The sequence below is a fragment of the Hoplias malabaricus genome, chromosome 3 (genome assembly GCF_029633855.1).
Source record: "Hoplias malabaricus isolate fHopMal1 chromosome 3, fHopMal1.hap1, whole genome shotgun sequence".
NCBI classification, from domain to species: domain Eukaryota; kingdom Metazoa; phylum Chordata; class Actinopteri; order Characiformes; family Erythrinidae; genus Hoplias; species Hoplias malabaricus.
Genome location: NC_089802.1, coordinates 49,592,215 through 49,620,101, shown reverse-complemented (window position 1 = coordinate 49,620,101; position 27,887 = coordinate 49,592,215). Strand labels below are relative to the sequence as shown.

The window sequence follows — 27,887 nt, the reverse complement described above, 5'->3', positions numbered from 1 at the left end:
TGTGTTTTTTTCCTGTTTAGAGCGTCCTGTTTCTGAGGTCATGCACAGTGACCCAGAAGTGACCCACTCTAGACCACTGCATAGTTGTCCCAGATGATTGTCAGAGCTGTCCTATCATCAGTGACTTTTCAGCTATCTTTGTTCCTTTATGGTTTGTGAAATTAGAAATTGATTTTGGAATACCAATGTTCACTTCATTAAAAAAACATTTAAAAAGCTTTTTAAAAAGTTTTGACTGTATCAGAAATATATAATAAAAGAGCCATTATATTACCATTATTCTTTAAGTCTTATTAGGCAACTTGCACTGCTGAGAGTAGACAAGCCCTGAAATGCTGAAATCTGTCTTGTGAAAGGGAGTGTTTGGATATTGCACTGCTTCAAGCACTGTTATCCTTTAGCTAGTTAGAGATTTATGTGTAAGCATGAGGACTCTTCCTGTAGGCACTCTACACAGTGTGTGCTGAGACCAAGATTTTAAATACAGCTGCTTCACATGTACAGTCAGACCTCCAACTCTCCAGGCAAAGCTAGAAAATACAACAATAGAATCAGCCATCATGGATAATGAAAACTAAACCTTTGCAGGAGCTGCTCTAATAGCAACTTCCATTCCCGAATCCTAATATGAATCATTCTAGAAAATCTACAGCCAGAACCAGTTCCTGTTCTCATTCATAGTCAAGGGTTATGAATCATCCATATGTAAATATAATTATAATATTTTGTCAATATATTTAACCTGAATATAGAATTTATTGTGATTGTGTTACCTGTAGATTACTTTTTTAAAAAGTGTATTCCCATTCAAGCTTGTTTATTGGCTCCACATTCAGAAGGGCTCTTTTAGAACGAGAATAGTAATACAGCATGCTGACATAGGTCCCAATGAGAAAAGTGTGTTTTGACTTGCTCTTCTGGGCTCACTCTCATTTCTGATCTTACAACATCCATTGACAGGAGGTTATTGCACCTCTGAATTCTGTCTAACTTTGCCTGGTCACTCAACAACAGTGGAGATATCATTAATCATATAGAGTTAGTCATGAAGCTGTAAGCTGTCTCAAGACAGGGGAGTAATACCACACCAGTATAGTCTCAACTGACTCAGACTGACACCATCTCTAGACTGGAATTCCCCATTTACTTACTGTATAACTGACTCAGAAACCTGAACCCAATTTGGGGTTAGAATGAAAGTGAAAAGCAAACATGAGAGGCAAAACTGCTATATGATTATTAGACATTATTAGACGTCTTTATAGGGGATGTATGAGCCAGTTCTGATATTCAGTGTATTTCATAATGCAAATACTAGTTTACACATTTATATACATTCTATATTTATAAAATATAGAATATTGGACTACATGAACCTGGATTAGTGTTAAGGTTAAATATTTACACTCTGTGTTCAAATGTTTGTTTACATCCATTCTAATTATGAATTCAAGTCATTCAGTTTGCTCCCACTGCTGACACAAGAATTCATTTGTGCATCCATAGCTTAGAAAAGTTTTAGCAATAGAACATGATGCCCTAAAGCAGCTGCTTGTGAGCATAGGATCACTATGCCCAATGACAAGTGTTAAATAGTGTGATACACAGCCCCAATATGCAGAAAATTGGAACTGTGTACTCTGGAGTGATGAAGCTCCATCTAATACCTTTGGGTTGAGGTGTTTCTGAAGCAGAACTAATCATCTTACCACAGTGACTGGTTCAGGGCAATCTAGGCCTAATCCTCACAACAATATATTAAAGCATTCCTAGAAGAGGAAAGGCTGTAACTGGAGTAAAGAGGGAAAATTGTTCCTATTAGGGTTGCAAAGGGGTGAAAAATTTCAGATAAGTCACCAGTAATTTACTGGAAATTTTCCATGGGAACTTTAGCTTGGGAATTTATGGGAATTTACTGGAATTAATAGGAAATATTGAACAATTTAAAACAACTATATCTGGTGATTTAAAATAATCCAAACCAAATGATCTTCAACTTGATTCCAGGCTTGTTTCTGTTTTCCTCACTTTTTATTAGCCAAAGGTGGAGGTCATGAGGCTTGTGTCCTTGACATACAGATGTATTTAAATCTCTCCACATGTTTAGATAATGAATAAAAAATAATAAAACATTCCCAAAATTGCTATAATACAAATGTTTTCATCACATTTGACATGGGGTCAGATGTTACAGTTAAGTTCATGACTACAAACTCTAACTAGCCAGCAGCAAGCCTTGAAATACACCTGCCACAGCCATAACATAATGAAGCACAGATCGAATTCAACAATGGCTCTTTTGTCCAGCTCCTTTGTTTAAATCTCTCTCACATGTTTTCTGAGGATTTCTTTTCAAGTGGTCAGCCAAGAGCAACTACATATTGAGAAGAAATGCGAAAGTGCAAATCTAAACATACATTGATGCATCGGTAAAGTAGGATTGCAATGCATCTGACATAAACTTTCAGTTTATTAAAGTTATATCCAATCACACAAATCCAAACCCAGAACTAGTCATTCACTGATGTACACAGAGTATGAATGCTTAAATTCTTACTTTAAGAAGTAGATAAGCATGTACATATATAAAAACATTTTATACACACACACACTGTGGGATGAGATTCCTGTGGTCTGTCTCTGCCATCATTTCCTTTTGATTCCCAGTCGGCCATCTGCCAGCTCCACCCAAATCCACCAAAATATGTCTCTGTCACCTTATGGTGCACACACACACACACACACACAAACACACACACATCCTTTCAGACTCCCCCAATAGCTCCCGCTAACCACAAACTCGCCTACACACAATCATAAAACCTCTCTCTCTCTCTGTCTCTATTGCCTTCTCAGTCTAAAACACACACACACACACACACACACACATACTGTGTGCGCTCACCCACCTACTGAGACCTCATAAGGGCTGGAAAAACAACAGTGGTGTTGGAAAAGGGGAGCAACAGAGTGGATTTGCGTCAGAGTGCTGCACTACCATAAACATTGGCAACACACGCGCACACACACACACACACACACACATATACACACACTTATGCACTGAGAGATGGATATGCACTCAGCCAGAGGCCAAACTGTGGATCCCCACTGTGAGCCAAAAAGGTCAATTTTCTTCAAAGCGATCTCTCGTCAGGTTATAGACTATATTAGTGGAGTATGATACACTCATTTCACAGTATGATATGTTTTTAAAAAGAACGCTGGAACCTAGGCATGCACATATGTATATATTTTTGTGGTGAATATAATTCTGACTTTTTCAGTTTTATTTTTTATTATCACTTTTAACAATTTTATTAATTTTATTTACATATGTCTCTGTGTGGGCTAAAGAAACACATGAAACACATTAGTCAATTTTAAGTATTTTATATTAGTCAAAGTTGTGATTTGTGGTTTGAGTTTACCCCGCGACCCTAAATTGGATAAGCGGTTACAGATAATGGATGGATGGATGGATGGGTTTGAGTTTATATGCTTAATCCAAAAATGCATAATGCATAACGCATAACAAAGCTACAACATTTTAGTAAAGGTGCTAGTTCTGATTTTGTATTTTGTGTAATAATTCATATTTATGCTGCACTGTTTGATGTAACTATGTTCATTTTACACTGGGTTTCCGGTTTATTTTATTTTATATTATATATGTCATTACACTAGAGCTCTGTGAACACACTGTGTTCAAGAACACTTCCCTGAGCACATTGTGTGTGTATTATTTATTCTTACCTTGACACAGAACCACTTCTGGTTCATTATGTACAGGATGTTGAACTTGTGTATTACTCATATAAAGAAGACTGTGTAAACCCCACTTAGTTCTTGAACAGTGCTTCATCACAGACTGTGAGGTCCATTTCATCATGAATATAATGGATGCTCTTGTAAACACACAGTACGCTGCTGTTTCAGTCTTTTGCCCTGAGACTATTGCTAACATGCATCAGTTCTGCTGGTCTGATGACCCATAGAATGCAAAGTTGTGCACATACACATCGATTTTATGCACATACAGATCCGCAGTTATTCTAATGGGTTGATAATGGATGGAGATAAGCAGGCAGACAAGAACATTAAGTTATGCAGATGCAGAGAAAGAAAGGATGAAGTTAGGAAATGAGAGACGATAAAGAGCGAAGAGTGAGAAGAGCTATTTGGCTGCTCTGTGTAATAAGGTTATCAGTGGAACATTAGTGCCAGTGAGTGGACTGACTTCATTTCCTGTGTATTTGCCCACTCACATTCTAACCTAGAATTCTATGGGGTTTGGGCTGAATGGATCTTTGTTTTTTGTGGACGTACCATGCCCTTTCTAATAAGCACACACAGAGACAGATCCACATAACTGTAAATACTCCAAATCTGTCAGCTGTTTTCTGCATTTACAGAACGCCTGAAATCATATTACAGTTAATTGTTTGTCTTCAGTTGTGGGATTGAGAAAGACACTATCTAAGCAACTGTGTAAGAAATATCAGTCTTCAGTCATCACCGTGAAACCATGGACTGCATCTTCTATCTTCAAAAAATATAGAAATGACATTGCCAGTCGTTTGCTCATAATGCAATTTTGCTATTCTGCTTGCTCCAACACACCTACTTTAGCTCAGGCTTATTTATGAGCTGACAGGTTTGACCTGTTGTGTTAATTCAAGGAAATATACAAAGCTGGGGTACTTGGGCTAGGAACCACTGACTTCAGCATTACTTAAGCTGGATTCGTTTTACCACAGGAAGGTTTGCCTGGTCATTTATATGAGATTTGACCATGTTGCATTTTAAAAATATTCCTGTGTAGACTGAGTTTATCCCTCTATTAACTTCACACTATATATTTGCAGGTCCAAAAGTGCCACTAACTGAAATGAGAATTATCATAGTGCTGATAATAGGACACAACTTCCAAAGGAAATGTTTGGCTATGGAAATGACCACATGAAATAATTAATTGCTATTAAAGAATTGCTAGTATGCATTTCTACTCCAAATCACCATATTTTATAGTGTGTTTCTACTAGTTTCTCATTGTCCAGTGTGGGTTTATGATTTATGATTGGAAGTCAGTTTAATGTAATGTTAATCTAAACTGGACAGATGCCACTATGGCATAAAATATAGGAACCCATCTTTGTTTATTATTTAGGTTTTGTTATGACATTATTTCAATAAAGTCCATTTGAACAGTCGATATTTGAACAGAAGGGAACTCAAAATGTATTCATTGTCACACAGAACTATCTCAGGGGTAAAATTAATCTAGCTCAGGCGAGTTTTGTTGAGCTTTTGTTTTTAGATGTTGAAATAATCTGTGTTATGTTCCTTTTTTTCTTTTCCCCCAGTCTCAACGTGTATAACAACGTGTAAGAAGGTAGCTCCGCCCCCCGTGCCTCCTCGGACCACCTCCAAACCTTTCATCTCTGTAACGGTACAGAGTAGCACAGAGTCTGCCCAGGACGGTTACCTCGATAACCACGACCGCAAGAGTGAAGTCAACAGCCAGTCAGGACACAGTAACTCTTCTGACAGCTTGGACAGCACACGGGCAAACAGCCTGGCCAAAAGCTCGCGGCCACAGCTGCCAGTGGCCACCCCTCGTGAGCCACAGATCCCAGCTGCTGTGGTAGTTTCTCCAGAGCCTTCTCGAGATATCCACAATGAGCAGGTGAAGGGGAGTGCTCTCACAGCAGACGAGCACAGGACAGAGCCTGTACCCCGCCGGAAACTCTCCTCCATTGGAATACAGGTGTGTGGGCAGTCTACAGCTAGAGATAAACTCCAGTCTCTAGTTTGTGGTGTTTGGATTCAGGTGGATTTACACAGAATTTTGTGGGGTTGCGAGTGCATTTTGGCTCAGACTTGATTTGTTTGAGTCAGACTTATACAGAATAAGCCTAAATACTTGGGTGCACACGAAAACTTCAGGCCTTATTGAAGCTATACAACAAATATGGTTACAAGGGTGAAAAATACAAGTCTCGACTGGATAACAGTTTCTTAACAGTTCCTTACAGGGTTAATCATATGACTTGGATTATTTGACTGGGCTTGTAGATTCAGAGTCTGAAGCAGTAGCATGCAGTTTGCAAAGCAGTGCATTTAGCCCTGCAGGTGTACCTTCAGCATGCTGTTTAAAGCACCTTGGGCATTGTTATGTGTACAGCAGAGATGTAATACTGCAGTCACTGAGGACCACAAGCCCATATGTTTTATCCGATTTTCCGTTCTCTAGGCTACAGCGCTGCACAGTTTTTGCAGTGCTTGTTTTTAACCTTATTCAGTTTGTAAAAGGTTTTGATAAATACCTGATGAATCCTGTAAGCATTTTATAGCAGGCAAAACACTGAAATCAGCAGAAATGTCCTGCCAAGACAGGATAATCAATGTTTTAAAAAATGATTAGCACTCTTATGCTAAATTATCGCCTGTTTTCTCTTCACGCAGTACCCCTTTTAAAATTAACTTGTATTGATTTCACATGACTTCATGGAGCTTTAGGTTAAACAATAGTTCCTGTAACAGTCCTCTGATTGAATACTAGGTGGACTGCATCCAGGAGATCCAAAACCGTGTGGAGACACCACCGTTGGCCAGATTCCAGTCAATTGGAGTGCAAGTGGAGGACGGCTGGACGTGAGTAATTTTTGTCATGCTAATTTTCCACTTCCTTTTTCCTGTTACTCAGTAACAGCTGATTTTATTTATCTCATTCAATAAGCAAGTGTAGCTTCTGTGTCATACTTACTATAATGTATGTTTTTGTCCTGTATAATCTTTGCTGCTCTGCGTGTGGTTTCAGACATCTGAAAGATGTTTTATGCATATAAGTATACGATGATACAAGTATTAGTGACACATAAGACAGAAGTCAAGGTCAGAGTCTAGTCATTATTTTATTTGACACAGCTCTTTGACTAGAAAGTGCCAACTTAGGCTAAATATGATACATTACATTCCTGGAATTGAACATGAGATTCTTTTTTTTTGTTGGAAAAGCTATTACAGTTCATTATAGTAGTCTGTTTTAGGCCCTCCAAAGATACAGATAATGATTGAATGAATGTATCAAGCCTGCTATCCCAACTTTTATTGTTTGTTTCAGTGTCAGAAAAACAAATAAACATGCAAATGATTTTTTTTTTTCTATCAGAAACCACTGCATGCTCAACTACCTTTCAACAAAACATGCATACTGCTCTACCTACAAAAGTGCAAAAAAAGCACTGACATGTTTTTATTTAGTGAGCTATGTATCAGATGTTGGTATTTTGCAATTTCAGCACTTTCACTGATAATTTTGTTGGTAATAGACACTGAGAAATTATTTTGGGTTGATAACTGAGACTTTCTCATTTATTTATTTCTATGCAGACTCAGCCGCTCCAGTAGTATGGCCTCTAAGCAGGAAACTGACTCAGATACACAAGATCTCTCGCTGACTTCAGTCACCACAGTCACATCCAATAACACTTCCAGACCCACTGAGAAGAAAGTCATGGTCAACAGCTCTAGCCAATCAGTGGACTTTGCTACGCAACTGTCCCTCGACAACGGTAGCCATGACGATGACGTTGTGACAACCAGCGGCCCCTCTCGACAGCTCCTGACGAACCGCTCAACGACAAGGAGTAGCTCCTCCTCTTTCTCTGAGAGCTTAGACCCCGCCCTTGACCCCTCCTCACTTCCCCCGCCTGACCCCTGGCTGGAGAGTGGGAACGGGACAGGTAATGGGGGCCCCACCCACACAATGTCCAGCGGGATGTCAGCATGTCGACGGGATGGTCACTGGTTTTTGAAGCTTCTCCAGGCAGAAACTGGACGGATGGAGGGATGGTGCAAACAGATGGAGGAGGAGACCAAAGAGCACCAGCTCTCTGAGGAAGGTAAGAGTGTATGACTGACCTTAAAAGGTTCTTTAGAATATTGGTTTATGTGTCATGAAAACTCAAGTTTAACAACAGTTCAAAGAAAATCAGTTGTTTTGTAAGATGGAAAAATTATTTGATAAAACTTCAGTATGTGCTCACATTGCTTCTGGAATTAGCGTCCAATATACCAAGACTGTGGCTAATTATACTAACTGTGCTTAAGACAGCCTACTAACTGTGACAAGGCTTAAAATGTACTGTAAAATAGAAGATGCCTGTGACACTGGAACAATTTTGCACCCTTCCTAGGTGTTACCCTCTCACAAAGACATTTTATACAGAGCTGAAATAATGTTATTCTCTTACCTAATAATCTATTGATGCATATTTAGTCTTGCGTCTGTGTTTGGTTGCTGTTTTTTGCCATTGTTAATATATATTTTTTTTAAGTTTAAGGTTTTAAAAATGGAGTCAAGTCAAATATGTAATACATTTTCTTTGTAAAGGAGAGAAACATACGCTGCATTTTTGCATTTTTGCTTCCACATAAATACATATCCATGCCTAGTAAAACATTTAGGTTTTGCACCAGATGTGTATAGAACTTGTAAGCAGAAGCATCTGATTTGCACATAATATTGCCACAAACATCTTAGTAATGAGTCCCAGAATACCCAGTCAAAGAATGTAGATTATAACATCTGAAAATAGCCCAGAGAATTAGGTTGTATTTGGCTGAATACAACCATATAAGCTATTAAAGCATTCCAAATTCAATCAGTTGAAAGTTAACTTCATAAATGTTGAAGATACCAGTATTCATCATTTTTATGTGTTTGTGTTTATGTCTGTTTGTCTTTCTGTGTATTACCACTGGCTAAAACAATTTCAGGCCTGTCTGGGCCTTTTAGGACTCTATGAGTGTAACGTTCATTGGCTGCAGACTGATCCCACAGTTCATCTGTTGGACAAACACATTTGCAGTGTGTGTATACATTTGTGCTCTTTAGGCTGCTTTGAGGCACTAATCTGTTTAAAGTAGATTATCGTAATTCCTCAGATTACACGCCTGTATGTCTGCTCACACCAGGTATCGCACACCCAGACATACACAGACTGCACATACTCACTTACTCTGGATCAATAATCACTCTGACAGTATCTTTTGATGTTCACTCTCTCCCATTTGTACAAAGCCTTGATGCACCCTTATATTAAGCCTAGCTCACTTTTCTCTTAAAACTTTATGAAGTGGAGGTTTGCATTTAGATAGATCTGCTGTTCCTATTCTGAAATTTTGGGAACATCTGTGTGAATGAAATAGGCTTGAATAAGGCAGCATGCACTCCTCCTTCAGTATGTAATTTCATCAGAATAAACTGTATTACTTGCATGCAAACGAGTGCAGTACATGTTATCCCATGGAGAGAGCTAGTTTGTAGTGTACTGCCAGTTTATGAAAATTGTATTTGACTGTATCAAGCCTGTGGCGGCACGGTGGCGCAGCAGGTAGTGTTGCAGTCACACAGCTCCAGGGACCTGGAGGTTGTGGGTTCAAGTCCTACTCCGGGTGACTGACTGTGAGGAGTTTGGTGTGTTCTCCCCGATCCAAAAATGTTTATTCCAGTGTGATATCCTGTGTGTGAATGTGGTTTCAATTTTTACCAAATCTTTTGCAAATCTGCACATATCTATTGCTTTTAGCTGTTGAAGCATCCATTTTTTCTAAATTATTTTACAATTTCTGGTAAATGTTTTCTATAATATGTGCGATTTAATATTTGTTTTAACTACTCTTTTATAATTATGTACAGTACATAATGTGCAGTTCAATGTGAATTTATTTTATATTCATAAATACATTATTTTTTTTATCTCCCTCTGTGGTGTGTGTTAGTGCTGGGGAAAGTACGCAGTGCAGTAGGCAGTGCTCAGCTCCTTATGTCTCAGAAGTTTCAACAGTTCAGAGGGTTGTGTGAACAAAATTTGGTGAGTGACCCCCCCCACCACCCCCACCCTCTGTCTCTTTCACTCTATTTTTTTTCTCCTGCCTACTTAGGCATCTACACACCCAAAACAAGAATCACACACAGTTTTAACAATGTGTGCATGTGTGGCTATTGTAAAGAAGGCCTGCTGCCATTTATTATATGCTCTAAAGAATTATGAGTAGCATCAAGCCACATCATGTTAACTAGGTCAGCTCATTGATATTATGAAAATGCAGTTCAGAACATTATGTTTGTTTCATTAAAGGTGTCTCATAAGGACTGGAGTTAAGAATGAGGTCATGTGATGAAATCAGATTAACTAAGAAGTTTTGTTTAAAAGTAAATCAAAGGAAATTAGATTTGTGAGTTGTGTTACACTGCCCTCTTGTGTACCGAACAGGTATGACGGCTAAAAAATGCACTTTTCATGACTTCATTCGGTTTTGTTTCTTTTGTTTCATTTTGTTTCACCTTTCATATCCCTCCCTTTACTCTCTCTCTCACTCTCTCTCTCTCTCACACACACACTCTCAATACCTCTGCCTTTCTCTCTGTCTCTGCCTCTCTCTCGTGTACTATAGAATGTGAATGCTAACCCCAGACCCACAGCTCAGGACTTGGCAGGATTCTGGGATCTGCTGCAGCTTTCAATAGAGGACATCAGCCTGAAGTTCGATGAGCTCTATCACCTCAAAGCCAATGACTGGAAACTGGACAGGGATTCACCCGAAAAACAGGTACATGAAAACTCAGAAAATGTATATACGTACAGCAGTACACACAGAGATGTTTGATCATATATACAATCACCTGTTCAGTACAATTCACATACAATTTGTGTTCATATGCATTAAAGCCATATACATTTTTTTATACAGTAACACATGATATACAATTTTTAAACTATTGTAATATGGACTATGAATTCAACTTTAGGATTATGTGTCTAAAAAGCCTTTGAATATTAGGCAACTTTTAACATTTAAAATTCTGAAACTTTACTAACAATTTTAATGGTAAAGTGAAAGACAAATAGTGATTAAAATGACTATTTTCACTGTTTGCATGACCAACAACAAATTTTAGATTTTGTGGCACAAACTCTAGCCTGCATTCTAAAATAGCTTCCATTTTTAGGCCATTTAATTTTCCATTTCAGTTTATTCTGGGTCCTACATTTTCAGTTGTGGTTTCCAGGCTTACTTTTTACTTGTACGTCAAATTGGGAGCTCAGATTAAAAACTTTTTAACATATAAAAACATACACTTAATTCCTGCATCTTTCTTCATCGTGAATGTTGGGTCTTCAGGAGAACCAGAAGCAGGCTCCCCCTGTACCAAAGAAGCCTGGGAAGGGAAAGCCGGTCCTGGCCCGGGAGAAGAGTGGAGAGGCACCTGATAAACAGAGGCAGGAGGCTCGCAAGAGGCTAATGGCAGCCAAGAGAGCCCAGTCTGTAAAACAGAATTCAGCTACAGAGAGTGCAGACAGCATTGAGATATATGTTCCTGAGGCTCAGACACGGCTGTGAGGGTGAAAGAGAGGAGAGAGTTAAATGACTGGAGCAGGCAGAGGAAACGGGGAGAGAGAAGATAAAACAGCGTGAAGAGACGGGCATTTGAACAAGTCTGCTCCAGCATGAAATGCTGCTTTTCAGGTGGCAACGAATAATGGAGAAAGAAGAGACAACAGGGAGTGGAAATCATGGACACATGATGAGCTCTTTTCAGAGACTGCCAAGGAAAACCTCACACAGACTTTATTATTAGTACATCAATTATTATAATTATTATTATTATTATTGGTACTACAGTTATTACAATTGTTATCAATAATGATATCACCTAAATTCTATATCAGACTGTTTTAAATATTCTAATATGTTGGATAAGAGATAACTATAATATGTGGACTGAAATAGCCACGTTTTTTTTTTTGTTTGTTTGTTTGTTTGTTTGTTTTTTTGCCCCCTCACTGCCCCACCCAGTAAAAACAGCCTTCTCTGTAGTTTGCATAGAACACATATATACATACACACACACATGCCTACACACACTTGCTCAGAGGATTCCTCATTGTCTGCCCTCTCTGAAGTATCTGTCTTCCTGTTTATTAATTTGCTTTATTAATTTCAATCCACTGCTGTCTCTACTGACATAGGGATAAGCAAAAGCCTGTCAGAAAGAAGAATGATGGCACAGAATTGTAGCAGTGTAGTTCTTATCCCATCATATCCTGTTTCTCTTCTGCAAGGCTCACCAGAACAAGCTTCCACGTCGTATATGGATTGTGCTCCCTGCCCACACTTTTAAAGAAACCTTACAAAATAAGAAATCAATAGAACCAGCAAAAATCATAGCTGGTGAGAAACAGATGCCCTTTGCTTTCTGGGGGAATTCTTATCCAATTTTTTCCAAATTTATTAGAATCCTTGTTCTAATAATCAGGAAATAATTATGTGACCAAACATGAGCCAGAGACTGAAAATTAATATATTCCCATATAAATCATATAAATTGCATTTATAGCAGGGGTTGTTCAGGGTTGGTTTTTTGTTTGTTTGTTTTTGTTCGCATTTTGTCATAAACAGTAAAGAAGTAAGGGTCAGTTCCATGCTCCTAAAATTAAATTCCATTGATTATTCATTGATAATTCATAATTAAATTAAATTTAGTTGCTGTAATTGTTGAGATGTAAACACAGTCATTCAGAGAGAAATTGTTAATCGCAGACAAGAGAGTTTATTCATAACAGTGATCATTGAAACCTGTGGTTGTTGTGTATACAGTGTTTATGTAGTCATTTTATTCATTATCCTTAAACAAATGATGAACTGACATGTGTTTTCTGAGTTTTTATGTGATGTTTATAATGGTAAAATAGCCATAAACCTGGAAAAATACAAAGTATGTACGTCTCAAACATGAAGAAATCCAGATCCTAAAGCATTTTCAAAGGCCTTAGGCAATGGATTTATAGCCATTTCATGTAATAACTTTCTGTGAATGGGTTAAAAGGCATTTAATATTTCAGATGTTGGTTTTCTATGGATACTGACTTAAATTCCTTTCACATAAATCAAATGGCTTTGTTTATATCTTAACAATTTGGATATTCATTTTTTTTAACTAACAGAATTCCTCTAAAAGCATATGTATGTGGAATTTGGAACAAGTTTGCAATTTTACACAGCAAGCTTGATATCCGTAAACGTATCTCAGCCTTGTTGAAGACTCAGGTCTCTTTTTTTTTTTTATACATGTAGCTCTCCCTTTACAGCTATGCTGTGCACTATTCACGGATCTACCACTTTCAGATTCATGTCCTGTGGAGAGCGACTGGCAGTTTTATTTTATTCATTCTTCAGTTGTAGCTCAGTCAGGGTTTTTTTTTTCTCCTTTTGTTTTGTTTTGCTTTTTTATTTCAGGCCAGTGCAAATTGTTGTTTCTAGTTGTATTTCTGTGAAGAGAGATTAGTCTCAAAATACTTTACAAATGTGTAAATGTTAATCCACAAATTAAACAGAAGTCATAAAAATATATTTCACTGTTCACAAATGAATACATCCCAATCTGTGTCTCACAGTCTGCAATTTATACAAATACAGTTACATTCATAAATACATGTTTTATGCGAAAATAAATACATTTGTTTAAATTTACATTGAATATATTTGTAAAGTCAAAGTCTTGAATTCAAAATGTATTTGTAAATTTTAGAATCTGCGTTTGTGAATCGAGTCACTCACGAGTTTGACGTGTATATGTTCATTTCTTTATTTTTTTCTTTATTTTTTTTTTTTTTTTTGGAGACCTTCCTTTCGCATTTCACCCGACCCAAATACAATTGAAGCATGATCCACAGACGTGGCCAGCAGGCGAACAAGCCACCGCTAGATGGCACTGTTGTTCCCCCCCAGTGTTTCAGGACTGTCCTGTTGCTCTCAGGGCCGCAGCAAAACGGCCTCCTATAGGCGGGAATATGACTCATTTGGCTACCGCAGAAATGATGGACAGCTAACTCTGGTTATATATAGGCTAAATAAATGTGTTGACAAATGAGAAGCGCATTTTCTGTTTAGGAGCCGTGGGGTAATCTTAGGGTGACCAGATCTGAGATGGTGAAAAAAATGACACGCCTCCGGGGGGGTGATGAGTTCTCGCCCCTCGCTGTGTGCAGACTGACCAATTAAATGTGTTGAAGGTTATCGACCAATAACGGTAGCTCTAAAGTCAGACCATGCAATCCGAAAATTTTAGGGTACTTCACCACGCCCCCTTCTCACTCAAGCGAACCAATCGGAGTAGGGGAGGGCGGGACTAGTTTGTGAGCGAAACGTTTCTCGAAATTCTATGTAAACGATAGAAAAACAAAATGCCGGACCTTTGTGAAATTCTGGCCGGACATTTTTTTTAAGTCCAAAACATAGGACATGTCCGGGTAAAAGAGGACGTCTGGTCACCTTAGGTAATCTGCCCCTCTCTCCAGCTGAGACAGAGTTTCAGTCTGTCTGAAACAAATCACCCGCCTTAACTGTCCAATCTCAAAAATACGGAACACAGCGCGTCCCGTATCAGCCCAATACACCACACGGCTTTTAGTGTCCAAACAAGGGATGGTTTTAAAGTATTTTATTTGACAACCCTAGTTTGCAGCGAAATTAAGGAGAGTCCGTTGGATTTTTAACGTCGTTAAATATAGTGCACCTTCAAAAGCGTTTCACAGTGATCCCCCGCTCCTAACCGTCTGTGATATGAAGCTGAATTCAGCGGATTTTTGTTCGAACTTCCACATTAAATATTGCGCACGTGCGTCTCCATTGGACCGGGTGAAATGCAAAAGTCTCAAAATACAAAAAAAAACAAAAAACGCGAGAACAAATGAACTAATACACGTCACGGAAAACACGTGAGTGACCTGATCTACAAATACAGATTCAGTTTACAAATGAATTTTGTAAACTTCGACTTTACAAATATATGCAATGTAAATTTAAACAAATGTATTTATTTTCGCATAATATTATGACATATCTATGTCTAAAACAAAACAAAAACATGTATTTATGAATGTAACTGTATTTGTACAAATTGCAGACTGTGAGACACAGATTGGGATGTATTCATTTGTGAACAGTGAAACATATTTGTGACTTGTGTTTAATTTGTGGATTAACATTAATCTCTTTCCATATATTTCAGTCATTTTACATTTAACTTTCTCCCACTGATGATTCAGAGTTGTAAGTACACAGCAACAGCAAAACAGTAGTTCGGGAACAACAGAAGCTCAAAGGTATTGTTGGGGTAATAGCGCCTGTCTGTGGTAAATGTGGACACTACAGGTTGTAACAGGCTGTAAGCACAAGTTCAAAGCTGACGTTCAAAGTAAAGTCATTTTATTACACATAGATACATTTTTTGGGGGTATTTGATTGTTTAATTTGTCCTTATTCACTTTCTGTTTCTCCACAGTACTAGTAACTGTTTTTATAAAAAAAATAAATCATTAAAGTGTTATTTTAAAGGGTAAATGCTTGCCATTTCAAGCTGTTATTTGCAGTTTTCAGGTTGTGATGAGCCTTGTTTTAAAACTGACCGGAAAATTGCACAATTGTATGCTTTTATCACAGGTTCGGTCCTATGTGATCTTTTAGCCCTGCATTGAATTCTCAGACTGACTAAATTGTTTAAGCAAAGTATGTAACAATCCATACTGCACCACAAATATTATGGGGCATTTAATATTTTTTCCTTTATCAGTGATTAATTTATGGTTTAAACCCAGCAGTGGGCCTCTGTGGTTATTAGCACAAAGTCTAGGCTTTAGGAAAGCATTGTGTTGTCCTCAGGGGTGATAGTAGTTCATTTGGTACTTGAGCTGCAGGAAGGAGATAACACCTTAAAACTAAATGGCTTCAGGCTTGTCAGCACACAGTGGGATATACTTTATGCATGTCATGCCAAGCAGTGACAACTTTCAGGCCTCTGTGGAATGAAAAATGTTATGACCACAGACGGTGGCCATTTTTAAAACTTTGTTTTGTGTTCTTTAGTGAATTATAAATTGCACAGTTTTAGAGTATAGTACAAAACACTAAACATCTATGTCTCCGGGACACATGCTCATAAGTCGCCCAGAGTTTTGTGTACAGGATGTTGACACCATGAATTCATAATCCAATTATTAGTCTGGATGAATGTGAATTTCACAGAAGATTTTTTTAATGGCCACTACTTCAATGACCCTTCAGTGAAACAGGCATGAGCATTTTGACTATGAAAGCACTATCCATCACCCCCGCCCAACTTCTCCACACTTCATATGATCAGATGGTTGAGTGATTGGGCTCTATTGTTTACAGTGTTGTGTGTAAGCCAGGTCAGTGATGGCCCCCTTTGCTGTCTGCAATAATGGTGTGAATGGGACTTCTCCTGTCCTCTGCCTGTGTCCATTTGGCGCGGGGGTGGGTCATTGACGCCTGTGGCTTTGTGTGCTGACGACCTGCTGCTTTATCCCTCCTCTGGGTTTATAGCCAATGTCTGACAATTCCCTGCAGACTCGCTGCTGTCAATTCAATTTCTAACTCAAACAAATTGGGATTTTGTATTGTGAAATTAGGAAATGTTTATTCCTTTGATACACACTGTCTACGGTTAGGAATGACTTGTCAGGATGTTGTTGCTATAACAAAATCTTTTGTCTCTATATTTCATAAAAGAAGGAAATTCCTATTAACTTCTGTTATGGTACAGTGTAAAAGGCAGCTCATTTGATGTAAAAGGAGGGGTTACATGGAGTTGTAAGGTTTTGATGTGACAGTAAATGAAGCATCTGAAGTTGCCATTGCTTTTCACAGACAAAGTGTCTAATCATCACACGATTACTGTCTAAGCTGGGGAGATTCTCATGCTCTTAGAGATTAGGCCAGATGTTGTTATAATGTCAGTGGTTGTTCTTTGATGGTGCTGATAAATGAAGTGTAAACAGAAACGAAAGCCAGCACACGGGTTCAACACCCGTTAAAGCACATCGACTGTGTCTGAGCATGCAACTGGAATTGTAATCATTTTAGAAGGACAGCAGCAAAGAAAGGAGGGAAAAAAGAAATGGAGGGAGAGGTATTTGACATTTGTGAGGATTAGACTTTGCTTCAAGAAATCAGTCAAATCTACAAGGCTTCAAATGCATTAATGGCACTTGCACTGCTGATAGTGAAGGAGATATAGGTAAAGGAATAGAGATTTTCTTTAAGAAACCATTCAAACCCTCAGATTACCCCCTTGATTGTGGACTTCCTTCCACATTCAGCTTTCCCTCCATTCACATTCTGCTGCAAAAAGTCTTTAGGCCAGAGTGGGGACATTATTTCCATCTTTGTTCTCATTATATAGATGTTCTAGAATTTCTTTGCTTTGTACTTACTACATTTAATGTGTTGCTTGATTTCAGCTTTTCACAATTATCAACACAACATATCAAGAAGTAAATGTCCTTATATCTTGCCATTACCTGTCCCATGCTTTTAACACATATGTGCTCTGACTGTATTTAATTCTGCTGGTCTGTGTTTTTGATCATATTTGTGGGCTTCCCATAGGACGACAATGGGCCAATACCCTCAATGTCTTCTATGACAACAGGGTGTGTATATTAAAAAAACAAACAAAAAAAAAAACAACAACAACAACTCTGGAAAACAGCTGGGAATCTGTTTCTCTTTTGTGTTTCTTTTGTACATCAGTTGTCACCCCCACCTCTCTCTGCTCCCCACAACCACCACCCCCCACCCCCAACATGGAATTGCAGGGCATTCAATATTTTGGAAAAAAAGATTTCAATTTGAAACACACTTCAGGGGGATGTCTGATATCTTCTCTGCTCAAGCTGCTTGGATTCTAAAAACTTTTTATATACCTCTTAAGTGACTGGCACACAGCACAATGCTAACATCTGTAGGCTACAGCCAAGAGACAGCCCCAACCCCCACACTGGGTTAACAGAAGCCTAGATAAGTACTCTCCACTGGGACATGAGTCTGCACTTCTCCCTGGTCTTCATCAGCCTAACATGCAAAAAGGAGCTAGTCATGCTCTCTGCATCCTGCCTTTTCTGGCTATGTTTTGCTTTGAAATCCATTTAGTTATACTACCAGGGGTAGGAGGGGGTCAAGATTAAACCAATACTCTTAATGCAAGAGTCTGTAGCAAAAAAAAGTGAGATAATTATTACTCTAATGATCGATAATCAATATTTTGTGAGACAAGCACATATTTTACTGACTAGGATTTGTTCTATATCTCTAATGCTATATAAATTTTAGGCTGTGTATGTCAGGGTCTTTGTTTTAGTAAGAAATACAATAAAATGAAGTTAAGTTAACCAAAAGTGGTGTCCATTGTTTCTTTCTCCCATCACTGGTCAGCATTTAAATGAATATGTCACAGTCTTAAACCAAAAAGAGCTAACAACAACAAAAAATATTTTCTTACACCCTATAGTTGCCTTCATTCAGTGGAGTGATATTTAAAAACCTGGACATCTTTTTTAAGAATGAACAGTGTAAAACAAACAAACAAAAAATCCATCGTGCTGCCATGTACCTTTACACAGTAGTTATGTAGACAGTTAACTTCTAAAGACTTTATCTTGTTATAGCTCTTTCACATGAAGTGAAATTAGACAATAAAAATGATATTTTTCACTTGCAGCACTTTTAAACAGTCTACACAGTCATCAAGTAAAAGTGAGGTAGGTGAAACTCTAGGACTACTATTCTGTAAGCAGCCACTGGAAATCCTATGCACAGCCAATAGCTACAAGCTAAATTTGGTGCATTCCATTGGCAAGGTGCATCACAAATGTATACCCCAGGCTAACACTGATTTTTCCTTTCCACATTTCCCCTTTGCTAACACCACCCAGATTTTTTTCTTTGTAGCATATGGCTTTAAGTATTAGCCAATATACATGGGGATTTTTTCAAAGTAAATTAAAGGGCCTGCTTTGAGAAACTGCCTTCCTCTCATTCTCCGTAATGTAGTGTAATGTATCAAAAGGTGTTTTTAATTTACACATATAACACATTTATATACAGCATACAACTGAAACAACACATATTGAAAGTAGGTATGGCAATAGAAATGGAATAGCAATAGCAAATATCTATGCAACTCACCTGGCAAATTTCTGTTGTTTATTTACAGTGAAAGTAAATAAATCAGAAAAGTATCTGATGTGTTTGAATACCATACAAAATAAAAAATAGAGGCATACAGTTTTCTTTGGACAGCAGTGAGATATGCAGATGCGAAACCAGATGCCCAATCAGTCCATATCAGCCTACAGGATAGTTCCAGTTTTAACTAGTTTTTCTTTTTTTCAGACTAACCCTAGCCTAATTCAAGTCATTCATGTGTAAACTAAGTAATTCAGAGTGGCCTGATGTAAAACTGGTGCATTGTAGAGGAATGTGTGGACTCATTTACCTTCACAGTTATGGTGATGTGACCTATTGTGATGTCTGCAGACATTTTAGCTATGTTCCAAACAATTAGTAAACCCAGCTGTGTCTTGGTGAAATGCTTGTAGGGTGTGAAGGGACAAAAAGACAAACCTATATACAAATTTAAAAATCTAAAATGTATTTTACTGAATACCAGTATTTTGCAAAATATTTAAAATGTATACTTTTTAAAGAATAATACTTATAAACACTTTAGGTATGGTATATTTGTGCTCTGTGGGCGAGTTGGATAGGCCATGTTTATGACTGGTAAAATCAAATGAACATTTCTGAGCAGTTCTGTTTTAGGGGCAATAAAGTTCCAGATGCTAATTCCTCTCAGCACTTCTGTGAGATTTTCAGTGGGAATATTCTACATCCTAAATGACCTAATAATTAAACTGTGCAAGTATCAGTTTAACAGGGATGGAATTGCCCCTGAGGTACAGCCTGTAGCTTTCACACAGTTTATTTGCTATTTTGTTGAGAAAAGTTACAGAAAATAAGTAAATACGTTCGTTATCTTCCCACATGATGTAAATGTAGAAAATGGTATAGCTTTATAAGTCATGGAACTATTCATGTTTATTAATGTTCTGAATTTTTAACGGAAACGCTTCAAGTCTCTTGAGCGGCTGTCACTCATTATGCAGTGATGACATCGCTTTGGCGCGTAGCAGCAGCCTGGGGCTTTGATTGGCTGAGAGGCCGCGGGGGGCGGGATTAGGGCCGCTGTCACTGGCAGACTGAGAGTTGGCGTCGCTGATACTGCAGGTAAAAAGGGACGGATTTATCAACAAGATCTGATGCTTTTGATCGTGTATGCAAGACAACAAGAAAATGAGACGTTAACAGACTGAATCCCTTTGGCGATCGACTGTCCGGCACTAGAGAAAAGTGAGGGAAAGCAACAGCACCTTGTGTTGGTGAAAGAAGAAGAAAAGCGAGAGATCCCGTTGTCACCGTTTTGTGGAAAGCACGCATTCATTTCTTCGCCAGGAACTTCGAAAGCTGCGGATTTTACTGGGAAACGTGATACAAAAGGATGAAATCTGTTAAAAGAGGTAATTGTCTATTTTTCTCTGTGCCCTTGTCTATGGCGGACAGTCGGCGGAGTGTATGTGACTGTTGGTTTTAACAGGAATGTGGCTTTTTGTTGGGAGCAAATGCAGCGTGTGTTTGGGTTTGAATGCGGTTGGACTGTTAGCTGTAGCCTGTTAGCTCCATCTCCCACACATTAACTTGAAGCACGGTCCATCAGCGCATGGGTGTGCAGGTCTGAGTAGAAAGAGCGATATGATGGAGGTCTACATTTCTTACTTCCAGCTCGGGATATGTGAAGCTTTTTGAGCTTAATGTTTTTTGTGAAATTTTGGAGTCGACTCCAATTCTGATTCAAAGTGTCTGGAACGGACGGAGTCGAGTTTGAGTCGATTCCTCATTTTGGTTCTCTAAACCAAGACAGGGAAAGACATCAAAAACTAGCAGTTTATTCATTATAATTGACCTTAGCAAGAAGACTGCGATCACCAATTACTTCACTTGGCTGACTAACAGGGCCAGTTACTAACTACCTTTGGGGCGGCACGGTGGCTTAGTGGTTAGCACGTTCGCCTCCCAGCGCTGGGATCTTGGGTTCAAGTCCCATCTGGGTGGAGTTTCCATGTTCTCCCCGTGTCTGCGTGGGTTTCCTCCGGGGGCTCCGGTTTCCTCCCACAGTCCAAAAACATGGAGGGTAGGTGAATTGGCTTCTGTCTAATAACTGTCCTGGTGTGTGAATGAATGTCTGTATGTGTGAGCCCAGATATGGATTGGCCCTCTATCCTGGGTTAAACCCTAGTGCCCGATGCAGTCCTCCAGGTGGACGGTCGTTCCTGGTTGAGAGTACGCTGTGCGCGTTTGGCTGCCGCTTCTCACCAGTGTGTGTGTGGATTGAGCGTTCTGAGCAGTGTGGATTGTAAAGCGTCCTTGGGTGTCTAGAAAGGCGCTATATAAGTGTAAAGATACATACATACCTTAAATAGTTTCAAACCCCAGCCGATATTTTGTGTAGTCCATTTTTGATGTATCAACATTGTAGTCGATTGTCACCCAAATATTTTCAAAACACCGTTTTTTTATTATTTAAACAAAGTGCGGGTTGTTTTCCTGACGAAGTGAATACCTGTCTGCTGACAAAAGTAAATAACTTTGTGGAATCCAGATCTCTGGAATCGACTCCCGCTTCCTGAAGCCTGGTTTCGGAGAGTCGAAGCTGAAAGGGCTTGACTCCCATCTCTGTGTGTGAGAGCGGTCTGACGTGGTCCCTTCGTGCCCTTTGTTGTGTCCCGTAGCATAATGCGGCTAATTTATAACAGTGTTTACTGAAGCTCTATGCGATTATGGACAGGGATGCTATGTTTGTTCAGGTTCTGTACACATTTTTGTGAACTAAGCAGTTGTTTCACTGTCTGTTTAATATCCTGAGCTCATGGGGAATTCCGGTTGATGTTCAAAGTGTGGGGCACAGGGTTTGAAACGCTGACGAGTTATCGTCATTGGCTGCATTGCTCGATGCATGGTCAGGAAAGTTGTGTTGTTGGGTTGCTAGGATTTGTAAAACTGAGGGGTTTATTTATTATTACTGATTATTTCTAAGGGCATCTTATGTGAAAATGATTGAGACTTAATATAGCTGTATTACTGAAACATTCACAACCGTTTTTGCATAATTTGTTACTCCTGCTAACAGTGAAACCTCATCTCAATGTAAAGGTCCTTTCCAAGACCTGAATAACTCCCAGACTCGCCTCTCGAATGTTTAGGACTTTACCAGTCCAAATAATCTCACAAGAGAAGCTCAGTCCCACAACTCGGTCCAGCCCACGCTCCCACAGCCAACAGTCAATCCTTTCATTTAATCACTCGGCTTTGTGGCACTACTTCCACTTTAACTTTCAGCGTGGTGTAAAAATGGATGCGGGAAAGCGCGGAAGCGTCTGTGAGATTTGTCCACGGTTTGTAAACAGTGCTGGTTTTGACATTTCAAACGGGACAGTAACTATGCTGAGAGTTTTGAGAAGACACCAACAACAAAACCGAAGTTCTTGACGAAATCAAGCCTCACCGCTCATTCCAAGCTCAAACTGAAACTCCATTTGGAAACAAGAGAAGAAAACAGAGTAATTTAAGGTATACGACGAGATTTATGGGTACAATGAAAGGAATGATGAGCAAGGCACTAAGTCTAAAGACCAAATGAGAAGACATATGGTCGAAATCTACATTAAAGATTGTTGTAATAACATATGACGGTGATGATTAAAAAGTGCTGCATATAGCTGTTTTTTCCCCTTCATTCTGTCTTCAGTGGTGCAGCAGTTATATTGCGCAGCCTGTGGTTTTTAACGGAGGTGTTGTACAATATTTAAGGTGGAACAGAAAATTAGTAAAGGGAGCCAACTTAAGCCTGGTCGGCCGATATGACTCTGGGCTGGCAGCATGTCTACAGAGAGAGAGAGAGGGAGAGAGAGGAGGGGGGCAGCTCTGTGAATGGAAACGAGCTCTAAAGCCCTCAGCGCTGGAGACGGATACTGCACACACAATCTCCTTTGTTAGAGAGGCACGGAGTAACTCCCACATTTCTAACTGCTCTTGAGGGGTTCGGGTTACACCGACGGGAGGAAAGACAATCCACACCACCGCATTTCCCCTCAGTTCTTCTCTAAGTAAAACCACTGTGTCGTTGCTAACAATTCGGAAGTAGCCTAGGTTTTTACAACAAAGAAGCTACACACTGTAACACCGACAGGGTCTAGTGTCCGGCCCGTTTGTGTATTTTGTCAAGAATACAGTGATATTTTGGCCATGTTTACACACTTCAGGTGTTACAGACTAACCAACGGGCCAGGCTTTCCACAAAATACACTTTTCTTGGAAGGGACTTTCCAGCTCATCCAAACACACGGTGGAAACTTTTTAAAGTTTTAAATATTTTACCTAAACTTATCTTTTTCATTCTTTCAGATTTATTTGGAAGAAAATGGTCCATTAAATCGCTAGACCATATCATCGGACTAATTCTGATGCAGAGTAGATGCAGAATTTGAGATATTTCAAATGCCCCTTAAATGAAAATCAAATTTTTTACCTTGTTTACATGTCCATGTGGTGCTGTGTATATCCTAGAAGTGTCAAAGGTCAAATAATCAGTCAAAACCATGGTCAAGTGACACAACTTTGAAACCACAATATTCCAAAGAGAATTTAAAACGGACTAAATCAAATAGTCAAGATTTCAAACAGTCAAGCTGCATTCAAGTGGCAGAGGGCCGCCTTTAAGGCATTATATATATATATATATATATATATATATATATTAGTTTTTACTTATTTAATTTTTTTTCCATTGGAAATGACTTCTAAACATGCCATTTTGGGAAGCACAGTGACATTGCAGTTTATTCTTAGTCCTTCTTTTCTGCTATTTTATTTACTTGTAGACAGCTCTAGATTTGGAACTCAAATACTGTTAGTAAGCCATTTGCACTTTAGGTTGATGGCAAAGCCTGGAATGCTCCAGCAGTTCCCAGATTTTGTTTGGTATATCAAATAGAGAGGAAGTGGGGGAGATGAAAGGGAGGAAATTAAAGGGTAGACGGATGAACTCCTACCTCATCTAATTTTATTTATTTATTTTTGCCTTGAATTTAGGTAATCATTATATGAACTCTACAGAAACATGCTGTGAGTCTTTATCATTTGATTCTTGTCATATTGAAGTATTAGTAAATGTGCAATTCTTTAATTATTTCACTTAGCGCTGCTTTCCCAGACAGATTAATCTTGGTCCTGGATTAGATCCTTTTTCAATGGAAACATCACAATTCAAAATGCTGTGTATTCCAGGACTAAGCTTAATCCATGTCTGGGAAAACATCCCCACATTTGTAGTCACTTTATATATTTTTTACAGCTGGATTTAGATATTTTTGCCATAGGCTAATATTTGTAGCTCTCAGCTAAATTTTCACCAATGTTAGAAAACCCCCAACTCAGAAGTACAACGTCTGAGATTTCTGATCTTGTACTGATTTTTCCTACAGTTTGACTCGATTAAAGGTAATTCATAAATAGTTAGGAGCAAGGAAAACAGGACAGGTATATGCTGTGGAGTTTGTGCAGTCAGGTACCTTGCATGTTTGATATATACATGTCATGGCTGGCTGTTCCCTGTAAAATATGGCTCTGAACCCATGACAGGAATAAGGTATCTATTGGGAGTGTCCTGTTTTGAGTCTAACTACATTGTGTCTATAATGGGTTATCGTTAGAAATGTAGCAAATATCTGGCAAAGTGTGATCAGTGTGTAGCCCTGTGTCTGGTACACCGTTGTGTCAGCATGGCTCACCTCTAACCTAAATGCATGTTGTGTCTGTATTTCTTCAAATATGTAGCAGACCCATGGCTGGTCTCTAGTTTCCTCAAGCCAGTTTCAATCACATTCCTTTGCCATTTCTATCCCATGTGTTTTTATTTGAAACCAATAAAATCCTGTGTTTCCTCAGTGTTTGAAGAGGAGCATGGTGGAGAGACGGAGTTTTCTGCGATGTCGGACAGTGACCCCTGCGAGGATGACAGTTACCCGCTCAATCTTTCCACCAGTGCTGGAGGATCAGGGGGTTCTGCCAAGCGTCGTCGCCGTGGAAACCTGCCTAAAGAATCTGTTCAGATTCTGAGGAGCTGGTTGTATGAGCATCGTCTCAATGCCTATCCCTCAGAGCAGGAGAAGCTCAGTTTATCAGGACAGACAAATCTGTCTATCTCACAGGTGAGCTTTGTAAAACCCATCATTCCCTTCAGTTCTGTCATACTGGTGTCTGTGTTGTGATTATTTGTGTATGGCACTAAGCACAAGTCTTGCTTTCACTAGCTATCAACAGCACAGATACACACATTTATCTTAGTATCCGATTCATTAGCAAAAAATGTCACTGAAATACTTGGACACAGAGGGTGTGTAATCTCAACCTAGTTCTGTCCTTGACTAAAAGCTGGGAGCTGCAGTGTTGTCAGTGTGAAGGAATGCAGGCAGCAAGGTCTTTGCTCTGTGGCTTTGCATATTTCCCTCCAATCTCCATTAGTGCCAGCTGTTTGTAACCTGCAGTTCACAGTTTAGCCACAGGAGTGTGCACAGAGATGTCTGTAAAGTATGTAAAGATGTCTGTGCACAGAGGTTCTGTAAAGTATTTCCATGGCCACCAGAAAGATAAAATTTAATTTTCACAGTTCTCTCATTACCCCAAACATGGGTGATCAGGAACACCATTTTCAGATTCCAAAGTTTACCACTTGAATATTTTTTTTAAAAAATTCTCATTGTTAATATTGTCTCATGGTTAATATGAATAAGAAAACAGCATTAAACATATCACATTTTTAGTTTTCTACATAAGCACTTCTGCTTCTGTGTCATTATAGCCAATGACTGGGAACTTGTTCATTTTTAATAGAAGCTAAAATTGTCTGTCATAGCTGCAGTTACAGCACACAAAATCACCCAAATATTGTCCTAATAAATATACACATTGATTAATGTTTATTTATCCTCTTTGTCTCTCAGATCTGTAACTGGTTCATCAATGCCAGGCGAAGGCTGCTTCCTGACCTGCTCAGGAAGGATGGAAAAGACCCAACTCAGTTCACCATCTCTCGTCGCGCTGGAAAAGCAGAGGGTCGTCCAGTTGGATCTTCCTCCCCAGATTACTCTGTCCCGTCCTCAGTCCCTACACCCAGGCCCTCCGTCATCCGGCCCGCTCCTACCCTGGACTTGAGCGTGTTGGGTAATACAGCCACCGCCATTTTGGCAGGGGCCGGCTGTCTGGTGGGATCGAGCATTACAAGCCAAGATAGAGGTGTCAAGGCTCTTATGCAGATAGATGCTCAGGGTCTGCTCAAAAAAGAAAGTTCAAGTTCTGGCTCCTCAAAACCCAGTATCACTACAATTCCAGCCTTTTCCTCCAGCAGTTTGAGTCCTGTGGGTACTGTGAGTCCTACTGGGGTACTGTTCAACACACCACCCCCTACTCCCCCAGAGCTTTGCCCTCATGATTTCAGTGACCTGAAACTGTTAGTGGATGCAGCGCTACAGAGAGCAGCCGAGCAGGAAAGCCAGAGACAGAAGGAGCAAGAACAGCCTGTTTCAGCCACCATGCCCCCTGCTGTTGAAGAAACAGAAGCTAAGGAAAAGGACCTAGAACCAGAAAGCAGCAGCAGAAACTTGGTTCCAGTCTCCGAGTGTCACTCAGACTCAGTTTTGAGCCTGGAGGATAAAGCTGTGCTCCCAGTCTCTGTGCCAGTGTTAAATGCTTCAGGTGTAGTCCCCCCTGCTGGAGGGTCTGGTGTTAACTTGGCATTGGTGCCCCAGAGGGTCACTTCAGCTGTGAGTTTTCAGCCAAATGGTGTGTGGAGCATGGTCCATGGCCCAGTGCGAGCAGCCAGTCCAACCACAAGCAGTGTCTCCCACACATGGAGCTCACAACACACAATCCATGCAGTAAGGGAAACGGTCAATTAAGAGACATTGCAAGGGCATGTGTGTATGCAAATGCACACGGTTTGTAAGACTAAAAAGTACATTTCCTTGCAGCCATTTAGTGAATGCAAATTCTCTGCTGCTGCTGTAAGATTCTCTTATGGGAGAATTACAGCCATGTAACAGTAACGCCGCTGTTGACATATGTTGTCCTAACAATCCCCGGTTGCCATGGATGTGCTCAGATAGTTGCTAGATGACCATCTTTGAAGAGAACTGCTTGCCTATGTGTCAGATAACCTGATTGTGGAATCGGACACCGAGATCACCTTATATTGACAAAAAGGATGTGTTTTTAATGTTTGAATGACATTTTCACTTCATAAAATGTAATTAGACACTTCCTATAATATCTGCACAACAGAAATTGCGCATTTGATTACATTGGGCCAAAAAAGTGGAAGAAACGGATAAAACCTCAAACAACAACCTTTTCTTCTAAGAGGAAAATGCTAAAAGGGGCATTTTCACATTACGTCACTATCAGCAATTTTATCTCAGACTTCCATAAACACCAGCAGATGTAGTCAAGTGGTACAATATGAAACACATCCCTTATTTCAGTGTTTTTTTTTTTGTTTTTTTTGTTGTTTTTTTTTTAATAATATATATATATCTGAAATGTCTCGCTGATTGACAAGATATTTTTTAATTTGGTAGGTTTGCTTTCAGGACTGACATTTGGAGTTATACAAGTGGCCTTGCTCAGTATTTGCCTTAGAAACTTGTGACAGTTCTTCTGTATTTAAGAACTGCAGTTAGATGTGTATGCCTGTATGCACCAATGTCCTGTCCTAGAATTAGTTCAGTAGGCTCTTATGTAGCATGGCTAGCTAATTTTGTATGTGACTCCTGAATGCTTCTAGAGAACCAGCATGCTAAGTGTCAGATTGCTGGTATTGTGAATATCTGCATCAGTTAGAGAAA

The 27,887-nt window shown here is 39.3% G+C and overlaps 2 protein-coding genes across 3 annotated transcripts in view; both read left to right on the top strand.

Annotated features, from left to right (window-relative positions):
• Positions 1-13,333, top strand: part of dlgap4b (discs, large (Drosophila) homolog-associated protein 4b) — a 30,712-nt gene extending 17,379 nt beyond the window's left edge. For both annotated transcript variants that reach the window (XM_066665926.1, XM_066665928.1), the window contains 6 exons: positions 5,367-5,770; positions 6,566-6,657; positions 7,396-7,907; positions 9,790-9,881; positions 10,465-10,620; positions 11,194-13,333. In XM_066665926.1, the coding sequence (XP_066522023.1) occupies positions 5,367-5,770; positions 6,566-6,657; positions 7,396-7,907; positions 9,790-9,881; positions 10,465-10,620; positions 11,194-11,412 (1,475 nt within the window). In that variant the 3' untranslated portion in view covers positions 11,413-13,333. The remainder of the gene's footprint in view (positions 1-5,366; positions 5,771-6,565; positions 6,658-7,395; positions 7,908-9,789; positions 9,882-10,464; positions 10,621-11,193) is intronic.
• A 6,840-nt stretch (positions 13,334-20,173) lies between these two features.
• On the top strand, positions 20,174-26,942 carry LOC136691478 (homeobox protein TGIF2). Its single transcript, XM_066664036.1, has 3 exons — positions 20,174-20,450; positions 24,934-25,196; positions 25,989-26,942. The coding sequence occupies exons 1-3, from the start codon at positions 20,432-20,434 to the stop codon at positions 26,940-26,942; spliced, it is 1,236 nt and encodes a 411-aa protein (XP_066520133.1). The 5' UTR covers positions 20,174-20,431.
• The last annotated feature ends 945 nt before the right edge of the window (positions 26,943-27,887 follow it).

Coding starts and splice junctions, on each gene's coding strand:
- LOC136691478 (XM_066664036.1), top strand. Junction 25,197..25,988: donor CAAATCTGTCTATCTCACAG/GTGAGCTTTGTA, acceptor TTTGTCTCTCAG/ATCTGTAACTGGTTCATCAA.